Source organism: Enhydra lutris, unplaced genomic scaffold, assembly GCF_002288905.1.
Source record: "Enhydra lutris kenyoni isolate GAN:26980312 unplaced genomic scaffold, ASM228890v2 scaffoldscaffold75, whole genome shotgun sequence".
Lineage (NCBI taxonomy): Eukaryota > Metazoa > Chordata > Mammalia > Carnivora > Mustelidae > Enhydra > Enhydra lutris.
The window spans coordinates 260597-275023 of NW_019154159.1; the positions used below are offsets into that span (position 1 = coordinate 260597).

General features: G+C 57.1%; 1 protein-coding gene and 1 long non-coding RNA gene across 2 annotated transcripts; one reads left to right on the forward strand and one right to left on the reverse strand.

The window, feature by feature from the left end:
- Nucleotides 1-81: 81 nt before the first annotated feature.
- On the reverse strand, nucleotides 82-13054 carry LOC111160378 (fatty acid desaturase 6). The gene is made up of 6 exons (XM_022523458.1): nucleotides 12892-13054; nucleotides 12224-12390; nucleotides 3174-3354; nucleotides 2376-2563; nucleotides 1166-1345; nucleotides 82-581 (listed from the first exon to the last, which is right to left on the reverse strand). Exons 1-6 carry the CDS (start codon nucleotides 13052-13054, stop codon nucleotides 432-434), a joined length of 1029 nt encoding a protein of 342 aa, XP_022379166.1. The 3' UTR covers nucleotides 82-431.
- Nucleotides 3297-7538, forward strand: LOC111160379. The gene is made up of 4 exons (XR_002641472.1): nucleotides 3297-4281; nucleotides 4416-4577; nucleotides 5190-5279; nucleotides 7412-7538. It is a non-coding gene; the product is annotated as an uncharacterized LOC111160379 (long non-coding RNA).
- Nucleotides 13055-14427: the final 1373 nt, after the last annotated feature.

Here is a 14427-nt window from a genome sequence, read left to right on the forward strand (position 1 = left end):
CAATCATGGGCTCTCCTGGCACGTGGGAGGCCCTAACTGAGGGACTGACCCTTCTCCTTGGCTCCCCCTGCCCGCCCCCCCCCCATCACCTTCCCTTAACCCTACAGAGGCTCAGACACAGCAGGAGAGGAATCCAGCTGTTTAGCCCTGAGATAAGGTCGGCTGAGGTCCAAACTGACCAGAACGCCCAGCCGCTGTTACTCCTTTCTCCCGGATATCCCTTAAACCCCAGAAAAGCAAGCAAGGCAGGTTATCCCCAGAAATCCCAGCTGCAGCACTCCACCTCACTGGCCCACTCCACCACCACCAGCAACCCAGCCACCACACTGGGGGAGGGCCCAGGCCCTCCTGGGGTGAGGGCAGGCTAGCAGAAGCAAGAGAGCTAGGGTTGGGCCAGGGAGGGGGTGCAGGGTGACTGTGTGGCCCACCCCTCACTGCAACCCCACCAGTTCGGTGATGGGAGGGGTCTGCACCATGAGCTCCTCGTAGCGATTGAGAAACAGCCTGAATCGAGCCAGGTAAGAGTCCTCGTTGTACGGCAGCTGCTTTTCATGGAGGAACCCGGACACCATGGGCTTCACCTGCCAGGAGACAGACAAGAGGAGGGGCTGCTGAGCCAGGACTGGGGGCAGCCCCCTTCTCCTGCAGGGCTCTTCCTCCTCCCAGCCCAAGCTCCTGTCACCGCAGTGTCCCACGAGACTCTAGAGGAGCCTAGGGACAGGGGGAATTCCTGCCTCTCCCCTCCCAGGAGGCAAGGGAAAGGGGGGGGCTTCTCCCCCACCTCCTCCCCACCAGTGTGCCCAACTGTATGACAGTCCTCCTTGGCAGAGGGTTTAAAAGCTGTAGTTCCCTTTGCCAAGCACGGACTGCGTGCCCAGCATTTCAGATCCATCTCATTTCACCCTGAAAGCCTGCCAACAAGCACTGCTCACTCTCATCACCCAGGCGAGGAAGCAGAGGCTCCTGGACATTCAGTTAACTTGCCTAGAGTCGCAGTGCGAGTAAGGAACCCACAAGTCTGTGAGGGAAACGCACACCGTTGCTGGTGCACAGGGCTGGCCTTCAGGGGACCTCTGACCAGGCCAGCTGGGGGACCCGGGCTACACTCCCCTCTGCCCTCGGATAGTCCCTTCATCACAAGCCTGCCAGCCCGACCGCCACCAACCTTCAGACACATGTTGTCAGAGAGCCAGGGGAAGAGGTGGTGCTCCACGTGGCAGCTGATGAGGGAGTGGCCGAACGCCCAGTCCAGCACCGGCAGCCGGGGCAGGTTCAGCACGCCCAGGCTCATCATGTGAATCCGCCGGGGCTTCCTGTCCCGGGAAAACATGGGCAGCCCGATGTGCTGCAACAGACACGTGGGTCACACCCTTGGCAGAGGCCAGGCAGCCCTGGGCCCCCCCGCCCTGCCCCAGACATCCTTGCCTACCACCTGAGGACCCAGTGGGTCCCTCTGCCTCCCTCACTCCCACTCTGGCGGAACCTGGGGAGGCGAGAGGAGGTGGGGACTCTCCTTCTGTGCTCCGAGCTCCATCTCACCCATCTCTGGGCCTCTCTCTGCATCTCTACAAGGAGGGGCTTGGCTTGGACACCCCTTTGGACCCCATGGTCCTGAAACGCCCGTGACTGCCCACCACTCACTCTCATGCCTCTATGCCTTTGTCTCATCCTGGAGAGACCTTCTCTGCTCTCTCTCTTTTCACTAATCAAAATCCTGCTCAGGGTTCAAGATCAAGTTTGTGCAAATTTTGCATTCAACAAGTATGGGTAAGCGCCTCCTCTAAGGGATTCGGAAGTGATCGGGAGTGCCTGCTACAGCAGGACAGGGAGGGGGCAGGCGTCCGGGCAGAGATGACGTCACCATGGGCAGCATGGCCAGTACTGGGACGGGGGCGTGAAGGATGCTCTCACCTTCACGCATCTCGTCTTCATGTCCAGGGAGCAGAGACGCGTCCCCATGGAAATGGCCCTGGGTCTGAGTGCTGAGCCCCCAGCCTCCCATGAAGACCTCCCATCTCTGGCTCCTCCAGCCTCGTGGCCTGCACCGGGGCCTCGGTGATGGCCCACAGCTCATGTCATTTGGGCCTATCACAGTAAGTGATTAGGACCCTATAGGGAGATGGGGTCCTAATCACTTGTGTCTCCACAGGACCTCATCAAGTGCCCTAGGCAGAGAAGTTTCTTGAATCTTCCATCCCCGATCCACACGTGAATGGCAAATGGCAGCCAGCGGTGAAGAGAAGCAAACTCTCTACCTGAAACCCAGACTCTGATAACCCACAGAGAGGTGGGGGCGGGAGGTGGGGGGCCGATGCCTCTCTCTCTTTCCCTAGAACCCCGAGTCTAGCCCACGGTCCAGGTCGGGGAGGCCTCACCTGGAAGATGTTGACATGAAGGTAAGGATGGGCCAGCAGCGATCTGGTGACGAGCATGCACAGCAGGGCCGAGCCGGGGCTCCTGAAGCCAGACACGTTCAGAAGCAGCCAGTAGTGAGCGTAGAGGCCCAGGGAAATCAGGCCCAGCGTGCACACAGCAGACCTGAGCTCCACCTTCCTCAGACGCTCTGCCAGAGGGAGCAGAGTATGGGGGTGGGGGGGAGGTGAGGTTTAGATCCCACAAAGCCGGCTCCCTGCTGGCCCGTGGGTGCTAGCTAGTGGGCTAAATAGGGCGATCTATTCATCCTCACAGCCCCAAAAAGTCCATTCACCCCTCTTATGAATAAGGAAGTTAAGCAAGTTGACGAAGGCCACTGTGCTAAGAAGCGGTCAGTGCCATCCAGGGCTGGCACCAGAGCTGGCTGCTCTCCAGCCCCTCCTGCCGCCAGATGGTATCGCTCCCATACTATTACAGTCCCTCACCTGCAACACAGCACAAGGCATTCGGGAAGTATTTTTACATCTATGACCTCACGATGCCTTCACACCCTGCCTTGAGGACCAGGTAAGAACCCAAGTTAGAGCGGTCACGCGACCTGCCTATGGCCCTCAGCCAGTAAGTAGCAGAGCCAGACCTGGCCCTGGGTGCAAGGCTCCTTCTGCCCTGCCTGGCTACCTCAGAAAGTGTCTGGTCTTAACTCGGGGCTCCCAGCCCTTGCCCCCACAAGCAGCCTCCAGGAAGGCAGGAAGGGAAGTAAGGAACCTGCTCTGGGCAGGGCGCAGCCCCGGCGTACTCACCGACTGCCACCAGCGGGGTTATGATGGGGATCAAGAGAGGAGCCAGGAACATGTACACGAAGCGGTTGAGGCAAGGCAGCCGCCACGTGCTCGAGTCCCCCAGGCCCAGCACGTTGGTGTAACCGTGGTGCATCTTGACGTGTCCGTACTTGGCATACTCTGCGCTGAAGGACGAGCAGACCTGGAGGAGGGGTCAGAGAGGGCACCGGGGTCCGTGGCATGCATGGTCAAGCAGAGTGGACCCCCGCGAGCCTCAAGAACACCCACCTGCCCTGGGATCCTGCGTTTCCAGAGCCTTCCTGCCCTACACCCACATCTCTCCCCGAGCTAATCGGACCATCAGCGTTCGGGTGTCCACGACAGCGGAGTGGCAGCATCCACTTGGTGTGGCGACGCTGAGTGTTTGGAGGTGGGAGGCCAGCCCCAATGGCCATTCTGCCCCCGACTGCTCAGGCAAGCCTGCAAGCCTCAGCGGGCCATCGGCAGGATCAGGCACGACGCAGGTACAGCTCCAACTGCAGTGACGTGATGCCTGATGCTCTTGGAAACATCGTGTTGTCACGGGGCTGCTGTGCATTCGAAGCCCCCCCGCAGCAAGGGAAGGGGTGAGGAACGGTCTGTCCGTGAGGGTGGCACCCAGGGCAAGGTGCCCCGGTGGGGGGCTAAGTGTGAACGTCTCCCCTTGCCCTTGTGGGATTCTTCCGAACTGCCCGGGAGCAGCCACCGGACAGCAGCTCCAGCTCCGGGACTCCAACAAGGGCCATCATTCTGAAGGCAAAAGAGGTACAAAGGTGTTTCTTATGCAGATATATGCAAATTAAAATGCAGATGTCAGCCTCCTCCCATATTTTATCCAGGCTGTAAGATTTGGCTGATTTTATGGAAGAGGCTGCCCGCCTGTTTCCCAGTCCCGATCCCAGTGAGCCTCGCACCCCGTGTCCTGCGCTTTGCAGGGGCGAACCGTTCCATCTTCCAAGGCTAGCAGGTCAGCTGCCTTATGATCCACAGTTGACAGAAGCAGAAACAGACACAGAGAGAGGCCATATGACCACCCCCGGTCCCTCAGGAAGGTGGCAGAGGGAGGAGTGGAACCCAGAATCCACCCAAGGTAAGGCACAAGACCCCCGAGAAGAGCCACTGATTACAAGTGAGCAGAAACCCGGGCTTCTGGGTCCAGGTAGCAGAGGCAAAGCCAGAAGAAGACAAATCAGGGACGACATCGTCTCCATGCCCCGTCTGCAGGGACTTTCTCCCTTGGACTGAAATGCTGCCAAAATGTAGCTGGACACTTCCTCTGAAGGACACCGAGGGCCACAGCTAGTGACGTGACTGCCACGGTTTTACAAGAGACCCGTCCGCCAAACCAGCTCTGCCTGGGCCCCTTGGGAGGCGGAGGCTGAGAAGGTAAGTGTCGATGCTGTGCAGTCCCCCCGGGAGCAGGGGGAAGCGCTCTGCTCTCCCACGAGGTATCCGGCCCAGGCCTGCTGGTCTCCAGGGCACACGCCCATGGGGGCCACATGGGGGTCCAAGTTACCACCAGAGGCTTCAGCGGTGGGCTCGGGGGCTGCAGCTGGGATCTGGCAGGACGTCCTCCGAGGCCAGCCTGCCTCCGTCCAAGGACGGCAGTGCGTGTCTTGAACCCCAAGGTTCTACCCCGTGTAATCAGAAGAAACAACTGTTTTTATTTATTCTTTTAAAGAAATTATGTATTTTAAAAAATATTTTATTTACTTATTTGAGAGCGTGAACACAAGTTGGGGGGAGAGGCAAAGGGAAAAGCAGAGTCCACACGGAGCAGGGGGACTGACACAGGGCTTGATCCCAGGTTCCAGGACCTGGAGATCGTGACCTGAGCCAACGGCAGATACTTGACAAACTGAGCCACGCAGGTGCCCCACGCAGTCGCCCCAAGAAGCAACTGTTTTGAATTGCTCCTTCCGTGCTTTTCTGCTTTAAGGGCCCATGGCACCTGCAGGCTGGGGGGGGACAAAGTTGCCTTTCCTTCTGGCACAACAGGCTCCCCCTCTGCGCGCAGAAAGCAGAAGCCCACGGCATTCAGAGGAGCGTTGCCACCAACGACCCCGCGCCTGAACAGGACTGAGTGTGGTAAGAACTTGGCCCCCATGAGACACCCGGGTGGCTCAGTGGGTTAAGCGCCTGCCTTCGGCTAGGGGACTTGATTGGAATCAGGTCCCACATCAGGCTCCCTGCTCAGTGGGGAGCCTGCTTCTCCCTCTCCCTCTGCCTGCCGCTCTGCCTCCTTGTGCCCCCCCCCACTCTCTCTCTCTGGCAAATAAATAAATAAAATCTTAAAAAAAAAAAAAAGAACTTGGCCCCCAGGGATCTGGTGGGGTCCTCTGTCAGCCACTCAGCTACATGGCCAGACCCCAGGACGGAGGTGGGGGGCTGGGGGGGTGAGTTAGCTGCGTGTGACTCAGCACACACTTCCAGAGTCTGTGTGTGGTGGGCCTGTTTATGTGAATAAGAACAGATTTGGGGCTATTTCCATAACACTGGAATTCTTACTCCCATCTGGATGTTCCTTCCCTAACAGAAAGGAGGGGGTGGATTTGGGCTGGGAGAGAGGACGGCAGGCAGACCGCAGCGTGGCCCCTGTGCACGGACACCGAAGGGCAGGGGAGAGGCCCAGTGCTGCCCGGGGAGCTGCGAAACAGACTGGCCTGCTCTCCAGGATTAGGCAGAGGTCTTGCCAGAGAGGATTCCATACAGACACCCAGGGAGGGTTCCAGAAGCCCCAAGGCCGGTGCTGCTTCTTTCTTTCTTCCTTCCTTTTTTTTTTCTTTTTTTTTTAAAGTGATCTCTCGGGGCACCTGGGTGGCTCAGTGGGTTAAGCCTCTGCCTTTGGCTCCGGTCATGGTCTCGGAGTCCTGGGATCAAGCCCCGCATCGGGCTCTCTGCTCAGCGGGGAGCCTGCTTCCTCCTCTCTCTCTCTGCCGGCCTCTCTGCCTACTTGTGATCTCTCTCTCTCTCTGTCAAATAAATAAATAAAATCTTAAAAATAAATAAATAAAGTAATCTCTCTACCCAACCTGAGATCAAGAGGCACACACTCCACCGACGGGACCAGCCAGGGGCCTCAAGGCTGATGCTGCTGCTTGAGGTGGCCGTACTCTGTGCCCCTCAGGAAGATTTACGGGCCCCAATCTCTTAGCAGCACTCAGGTGAGGCAAGTGGCCAGAGTGTGCGTGGGGCAAGGGCCATTGTAAGTCCTCTTGCTAAACATCAGGGACCCCAAGACTCTCATCAGCCACTTCTTCACTTACCTGTCTGTGCACTGAAGCCTCTTCAGACCTCTGCCAGTGCCCAAAGATAATGAATAGCTAAGGTAGCAGTTCGAGAAAATCTATTTTCTGGATAGGTAATATGTTTACATAATTCGGAATTCAAAAAGCCCACAGTGACAGGTCTCCCTCCTACCTCACCCCCTGGTCCCATTTTCCTCCAGGAACCTAAGGGAGGCCCTTGATCTCTTACGTGTCCTTGAATATTTTAATTATTTTTTTTAAACAGACAATACTCTGCAGGATTAAAATGCACCCTGATAAAATTATGGTGCAGTCAAAGTTGGGTTATAAATAGGTCATTCTACTGGTTTGGAAGGGAGGGGCGGGACAAGACAGGGGATGGGCTGCCGGCTGCTGGAAAAGGAACAGGACAGGCGCGTGTGAGGGACAGGATCTGGGAAGGGGGAGGGGCGAGAGGAGCAGGAGGGATCAAGGACTATGACCAGGTTTTGGGGGGGGGGGGGGGCAGGCAGCTAGGGTGTGGTGGCTGGTGGCATCACTCCAGAGAGGGACACAGGGACGAGGGGGCAACAAGCACGGACCAGATGGGAAAGAAAGGCGCCTGGCTGTCCCTGGGCCAGCTGCTCTCAGGGAGGACAGGCCCTGGGCCCCCTTTGGCCCCTCTCTCACTGCTTCCCAGGAGCTGAGGCGCCCTTTCATGTTGGCTTCAGCGGAGGGGGGCCTCTGGGGCTCCCCGGGGCTCGGCAACAGTGTGTCAGATCATGTATAGGACACTCAGATAAATTCAAATTTCAGAGAAACAACCAGTTCTTTTCTTGTAGAGGCACATCCCAAATGCACCCCTGCCCTCTACGCATGAGGTACCCGGCACACACACACACACACACACACACGCACACACACCAGTCACAACAGCAAAGATGTCTGGAGATACGGCCTCGTGTCCCTGTCACGCTCTCTCTGTGCTCACAGGCTCACACCACCTGCTCCCTGTCACATCCCACCGGCCCCGTCCCGGGCTGCACCACGAACCACGAGCTGAGCAGCCTTGGCCAAGCGGCTGATCCTCCCAGACCGTGTTTCCGCATCTACGAAGTGGAGGTAATAACAGCTTCCACCTTACAGGGAGGCGTGCCCACTAAATGCAGTAATTCGTGTGAGGTTCCCAGGAGGCGCCCAGTAGGTGTCCGCTGATAGAATCGCGATTTTTATTATTTCCGTGTCATTCATGTGTATCTGTTTCCACACCTGACTCAGAGTCCCTGGGGAATGAGAAGCAGGTCTGGGTCACCGTTGTGTCCCCAGCACCCAGTGGAGGGCTTGGCAAGGAGGAGAAGCTCAGTGATGTGGGGAGCACTGCTTGGCCATTGGCACTCAGTCTGGACAGACGCTGTCCCACCCCCCCAAAGCCCCTCCTCAAACCGGCGTCCTCGAAGCTGGGCAGCCGCTGCTGGGCCCTTCCCTCAAGGCTTCGGTCCTCACCCTCGGGCGGCCATCCACACTCGCCTGGGCCTGCTCCGGGGTCCTCTGCCTCTGAGGGGCCACATGGGAGCCCACCGCGGTCCCCACCACCGGGAGCCGGGCTTTACAGACCCACAAGAGTCGGGATTGCCATGAGACTCCCTTCCTAGAGTCCTCAGGCTCCTCCTTGAAGGAGCCACACCAAAGCTGGGGGCAGTGAGGTGGGGGGCTGCTTGAAACTCCATTTGGCAGATCTACACATGATAAAATGGCGGAGACAGACAGACAGACACACACACACACACAGTACCAATGTCAATTTCCTGGTTTGGCTATTGAAAGACACTTACACTAGTGTCACTTATATAAATATAAATGTTATATAAAAAGGGGTGCCTGGGTGGCTCAGTGGGTTAAGCATCCAACTCTTGATTTTGGCTCAGGTCACAATGTGACGGTCATGGGATCGAGTCCCCAGTCGGGCTCCATGCTCAGCACAGAATCTGCTTGTCCCTCTCCCTCTGCTCCTTCCCCCACTTGCTTGACCTCTCTCTAAAATAAACAAACAAACAAACAAAGAAATACATAAAATCTTAAAAAAAAAAAAAAAAGTGGGGGGGCACCTAGGTGGCTCAGTCATTAAGCAGCCGGCTCAGGTTATGATTCCAGAGTCCTGGGATCGAGCCCCACATCGGCCTCCCTGTTCAACAGCAGGAAGCCTGCTTCTCCCTCTTCTTCTGCTTGTGCTCTCTCTCTCACTGCCTCTCTCTGCCAACTAAATAAAGAAAATCCTTAAATAAATAGATAGATAAATTTTTTTAAAAAAAGATTATAAATGTAACTAATGGGGGAAGCTGGATGAAGGGTGCACTGGACCTCTCTGTCCTATTCTTGCAAAGTCCTATGAATCTATGATTATTTAGAAACTAAAGTTTGTGGGTTTTTTTTTTCATAAAAGTATATTTTGTACTACAGATCTAGTTTTGCCCTCCAAATAAATTTTTTAATTAAAAAAAATTTAAAAATTCATAGTCGGGCACACTCAGACTAACAACCCTCAGGGTTCAGGTGCAGACAGAGGAAAGGTTAGGGAGCCCAGAAGAAAATAGCCACACTGAACTTGAGAACATTCAAGAATCAGGACCAGACTGGGGTTTCTGAGCTCTGTTTCCACCACTACACGGGACCCCAATGAAGTCGCCTGTGTGATACCCCCTCCCCCAGGGCAGAGCCGGGCTCCCTGTGCTTCCCGTGGACCAGCTGTGACTCCAGCCCTGCAGCACAAAGGAGACTTTAGAAGGAGGGTTTGAAGTTGAGACACACGTAAAGAATTTAGTAACTGGCTTGACCTGTTCCTCCCCACTCAGAAAGCATCTTGATTGCGAGTGAAATACAGGGAAGTTCTTAAAACCCTCTGATTTGGGGGCATCAATCCTTCCCAAGCTGCAGGATTTAAACCAAGGATGGCCCTGCCCCCCTCCACCCTGCCCCAGCCTTCCTGGGGAACGTAGGACAAAGAGGGGCAGGTGCTCCCGTGGGGAAGGCCATGACCATCAATGGACGGGGGAGAGGTTCAGAGGCTCACTAGCAAGAGAAATAGAACTTTCTCCTGCAGACCAGAAGTGGGTCTTCGGAGGGAAGTTCACTCCAGTGTGGGGAGCTGTGTATGATTGAGGTTACCTCAACGAAACAGCAACTAGAATGTCATCGCCCTGTCCATCCTGCCTGCCCCTCCCCCCAGATCCAAGCAGTCAGAAAGGGCCTGGCCCTTGTCCCACCCCTGGCTCAAGCCAGCAGACCCTGCGAGAAACCTGCCCAACGCTGGGTGCCCAGGGACACCAGTGACACTCGCTGACTCCTGGGGCTCCAGACTAGAGAACTAGATCATTCTGTAGTGATGATGGCTCCTGAGGGTCAAGGTTTGGGCAGAACGCCGGCAGCCGATGAGAGAAGGACCAAAGAGTGAAGATAACAGGACGTGGCAGAAGTGGGGAGTCAGGGGTCCAGGAGGGTCCCGGGGAGCGAGAACTTGACCTTTGTGCCATGCAAAGAACAGGGGGTGGGCCAGAGCCTCAGCAAACAGTGCCCTCAGCACACACACACACACACACACTCACACAGGCCCACACACTCACACACTCACACACTTGGTCTGTCCAGCTTTGCATAATGCATGAACTTTCTGTTCAACACGAACAGCACTAATGCACAGGAACAACAAAACTGCTAACCCTCTCCTTGCAGCGGACTTCACGTTCCCTCCAGAAAGAAAAAAAATAACAACCCCAACATTTGGTGAGAATCCAAGAGTCAGGCCCAGGCCCTAAATCCAGGTCTCCGTGGTCCCATTTAAGCCTCGCACGGGCTCCACCAGCCAGTGATATCATGATTCCTGTTTATCAGATGAGGAAGCCAACCATGAATTAAGTAACTTGTCCCCGGTCAGGTGGCCGGTAGGGCTGCGCATGTGGCTTCCCCTGCAGCCATGCCCCAAAGCCAGCCCCTGCCTAACTGCCAAGCCCAGCACCCTCCCTGAGAACCCCATTTGCCCCACTAATGCCAACAGTAGGGGGAGTCCCGCACCCCACACTGGAAAGCAGACCCTCCCCAGGGGCGTAGCCCAAACCACACAGTGTGGGGCAGAAAAACACATCCTGCTTCAGTCTCCACAGGAGGTAAGAACCAAGCCTCCTCCACCGCAAAAGACTCCTAGGCCTCTAGATGGTGACCCTTCATTAGCCGGCTTTCCCTTGTCCCTACATCACCTGCAGAGTCATCATCAACCAATACTGATGAAATGCCCACTGAGAGCTCAGTCCCATGCCAAGAGCTGAACCTACAAAGAGGTAAAGATGAGGCCACCGCCCTGGGGCTCGTGGGGACAAGAGAGCCTGCAGCCACCAAGCTGCCTGGGTCAGACACTGATTACACACCAGCTCTTCCGCTGGGGAGCCTGGGGAGTAGAGGGGTGGGGGGGTGGGGGTGGGGCGCTCTCCTCCAGCAAGCCCGGGCCTCCAGGGCATTCAGCTGTGCTGGGAACTTTGAGGACACAGTCATCTCTCTGTACCGCCAAATCCCCTGTCGTAACAGTCCAAAATCCACAACACCTACTCACCATGGCTGCCGCCAGGGCTCCTGGCGCACAGGACAGCTTTGAAAGTGCCACAGAGAGCTCATTCTACCCATTGTGTCCCCAGCTTCTCCCCTGCCCCTGACTACAAGCTACGGGACATCTGACCCCAGCTCCAGACCTCAGAGACTAGGGAGCATCAGCGCCCAGGGGTTCCCTGTGAAGGGAAGCCACTTGAAATGGACCCTGAAGACCGGGAACCTGTTGGGCTTCTCTTGTTGTTAGCACGTTAGAAATGTGTGCCGGTGGGAGAGGAGGGGAGGGGAGAAAGGGGGAATGGAGAACCCTAGGTAGGAAATGTGTAACTTTATGAAATGTCATCTGTGGGTCTGCATGTGCACGTAGAGGCCTTAATAAAGTAATATAAAGTCTGGGAAGCCTGGCTGTCTCAGTCTATTAAGCGTTTGCTTTCAGCTCAGGTCATGATCTCACCCAGGGTCTTGGGATCGAGCCCCGCATAGGGTTCCCTGCTCTGCAGGGAGTCTGCTTCTCCCTCTGCCTCTGCTGCTCCCCCTGCTTGTGCTCGCTCTTTCTCTGTCTCTCTGACAAACAAATAAATCAAATCTTTTTAAAAATTGTGTCAAGTTACTATTTGAGTTCATTGGTCACAGTAAGCCACAGCAGAAAAGGACTGCTTCTGGTGCCTGCTCTCATGTTTGCTCCTAAGGGACCTGGGCGGCCAGGTGAGGATGTACCTGGAAGGGTGCACCGAGGGGGCAAGTTGCACAGAGGAACCAGAAAGTCCTGACTCCAGTCCAGAGAAAGGACAACCTGGCCAGAAGCCTCTGGCTATGTCCGTAGGGGAAAAAGGTGAAGCAGAAAGAGGAGGGAACAGTTCAGGGGAAGCAAAGGTCAGGAGAGCAGGGGGCTCCTCAGGCTGGCTCTGCCTTGCCAGGCGTCAGAGGGGTGCACGGTCCAGAGCTGGGACACCGTCAGGCCCCTGTTCCCCCTCCCTCTCTGTCAGGGGTTCACAATTTACTCCCTGACTGTGAAACCAGGAAACCTCAAAAGTTGTAGCCGGGTCCACTGGGTCCTGTGCCACAGAGAGGCAAGGAGATGCCCCCTGGAGAAACAGGGGTGCCCAGGCCAGGTCCCCTGCCGTAGGGGTACGTGCACCCGTTCCTCATGCAGCTCTCCGCCCCTTCAGCGTGGACGCCCTCTGCCCTCTCGAGGGCCAGCCCAGTTAGGCTCACCTCCACAAAGAACAGCTCCCAGATCTTGCTCCAGCCTTTGGACTCTGTGAGCGCCCCGTGAGTGGCCAAGTGGCTGCCCTTGACAGTGAGTGTGTAGTGGCTCATCCCCAGGATGGTAATGCCCAGCCCCAGGGCCACGACGTTCTCAGAGCGCAGGCATAAGAACCCTGTATGGAGGAAGGAGAATGGGGATGGGGGGATGGGGGTAGGCAGGGTTTTCCTCCAGGTCTTGGAGATCTGGGACCAAATACCCTGGCCCCCACCCCTACAGCCCAGGCCAAAGTGGGCCAGGAGCTTGGGGGCTGCCACAGGCAGAGTGAGCCAGGTCCCAACCAGGAAAGGTCCAGGGGAAACCCCATCCCTGGTGTCCCCATGGAACATCCTCCCCTCCCCCAGTCCCTCTCATCCCTCTCAACTCCTCCTCCCCCCAACCCAACCGCCCTTCAGGCCCTTGGGCCTTCTTCCTCCTCCAGTGCCCCCTTCCTCTGGGGACTAGGGCAGGACACTGCCACCAGACTTTCGCATTTGGGGTGAACCCCTCCTTCCTGGGGTCCCCGACACGCACCATCTCCTCCATGCCCCAATCCCCAGCCTCTCCACCACCCTACCCCGCACCCCGCTCCGCGGCCGCAGCCCGGCCCGCTGTCACCCTGTCCCGTGTTCCTCACCGGCCGGCAAGGCGAGAAGGCTGAGCGCGAGGATGGCGCAGTCCACGCCGTGGCGCTCCCACCACGAGCTCGCCCTCTCCACGTCCCGGACCAGCGCCTCCAGCTCACCCAGCAGCGCCTCGCCCCCGCCGTTCCCCAGGGGGGCGTCCCGAGCCGCCTCCATGGGCTCCGCGCGCCCGGCGGCCACCAGAGCGACCCAGGAGGACTCGGGGACCTTCTGCGGCGCCCCGCGAGGCGCACGACGCGAGCAGGGGCGGGCCGGGGCGGAGTCACGCGCCAGCCGGGGACACCCGCCCTCGGTGTCACGGTGCGTGCTGGGCACCCGAGCGCCTCCTGCGGCGCGCGGCGGCCACCCGGCCCGACCCGGGATCGCCTTCCCCGCTGGAGAGACCAGAAACGCCGCAGGAGGAGCGGGCGGATGCGCGCTGGCGAGGAGCGAGAACCAGCGGGGGCTGGAGGGAACGCGGCGACCCACGCGGAGGAGGGTGGCGCGGAGACCCCCATGGAGAGCCCCCCCAGGACCTTCTCTGACCGCCTGACTTCAGGCACCTTCCTCGAGTTCTCCCGTCCCCGTACCTGCACCCTCTCGAGTCCGCTGTAGCATTTTTATCCCCCAGCCGTGTATTTTCTTAGTAGCGCTTAGCGGATTCCCACATGTGACCCGGGCCTGTCTCCACCAGCCGGCTGGTGTCTACCGACCCTTCCCTTTGCCGCTCTCGCTCGGGCTGCGTCTTTAGTAACTAGAGCGGTTCTTGGCACAGAAACGTTCTTGAATTTGTGGGGCAGAAAGTTCAAGGACTCACTCTTTCCAGACAGATGGGGTGTGGGGTCCCTCTGGTCCTTGACTTTAGCAAAGGTGACCCAGGGAGAACTGGCTCTCCAGTCTAGCGGAGTGAGAAACTCTAAAAGGAATAACCACAGAGGAAGGCATAACTCTAGAGAAAAGACACTCAGAGGTCATCATTCCAGGTGGATCCCTCTGCAATTCCACTAGCTCAGGGGCACTCAGGATCATGCAAGCAGCACCCAGTCTGTGCTCTGCAGACTCCCTTCCCAGCATCTGGGGCTCTGTTTGCCTTTTTTTGGGGGGGTTTACGTTCCCCCTGGTTTCATACTGGGTCCCTTTCAAAATGAGGTCTGGCATGGCAAGGGCAGCAGAATTTCAGAGAAGATCTTTGGGAAGGAGAAAGAAAAGCAGGAGGAGGAGAGAGGTGGAGGAGAGCCCTGGGAGGAGGGTAGGGACCCTAATGACCGACTCCTGCGGCCTACAGTGACATCTCCCTTCACGAGTTCCTATGAGCTTCTCCCTCCGATTCTGCGTAAAAGGGTAAGATTTCTTGACCAGGTCAGTGTTCCAAGGGCCTAGCATCTAATAGACCAATTCTCACCACACGTAGATGCGCACACACAGACACACACATGTGTGTGTTTCACCATTGGCCTCCACATCCTTATTAAGTTTTATGTTTGCCCACAACTCTGCAAGGATGACATCATCCCCGTCTAATCCATAGAGGCCCTGAGAGATGAACTGAT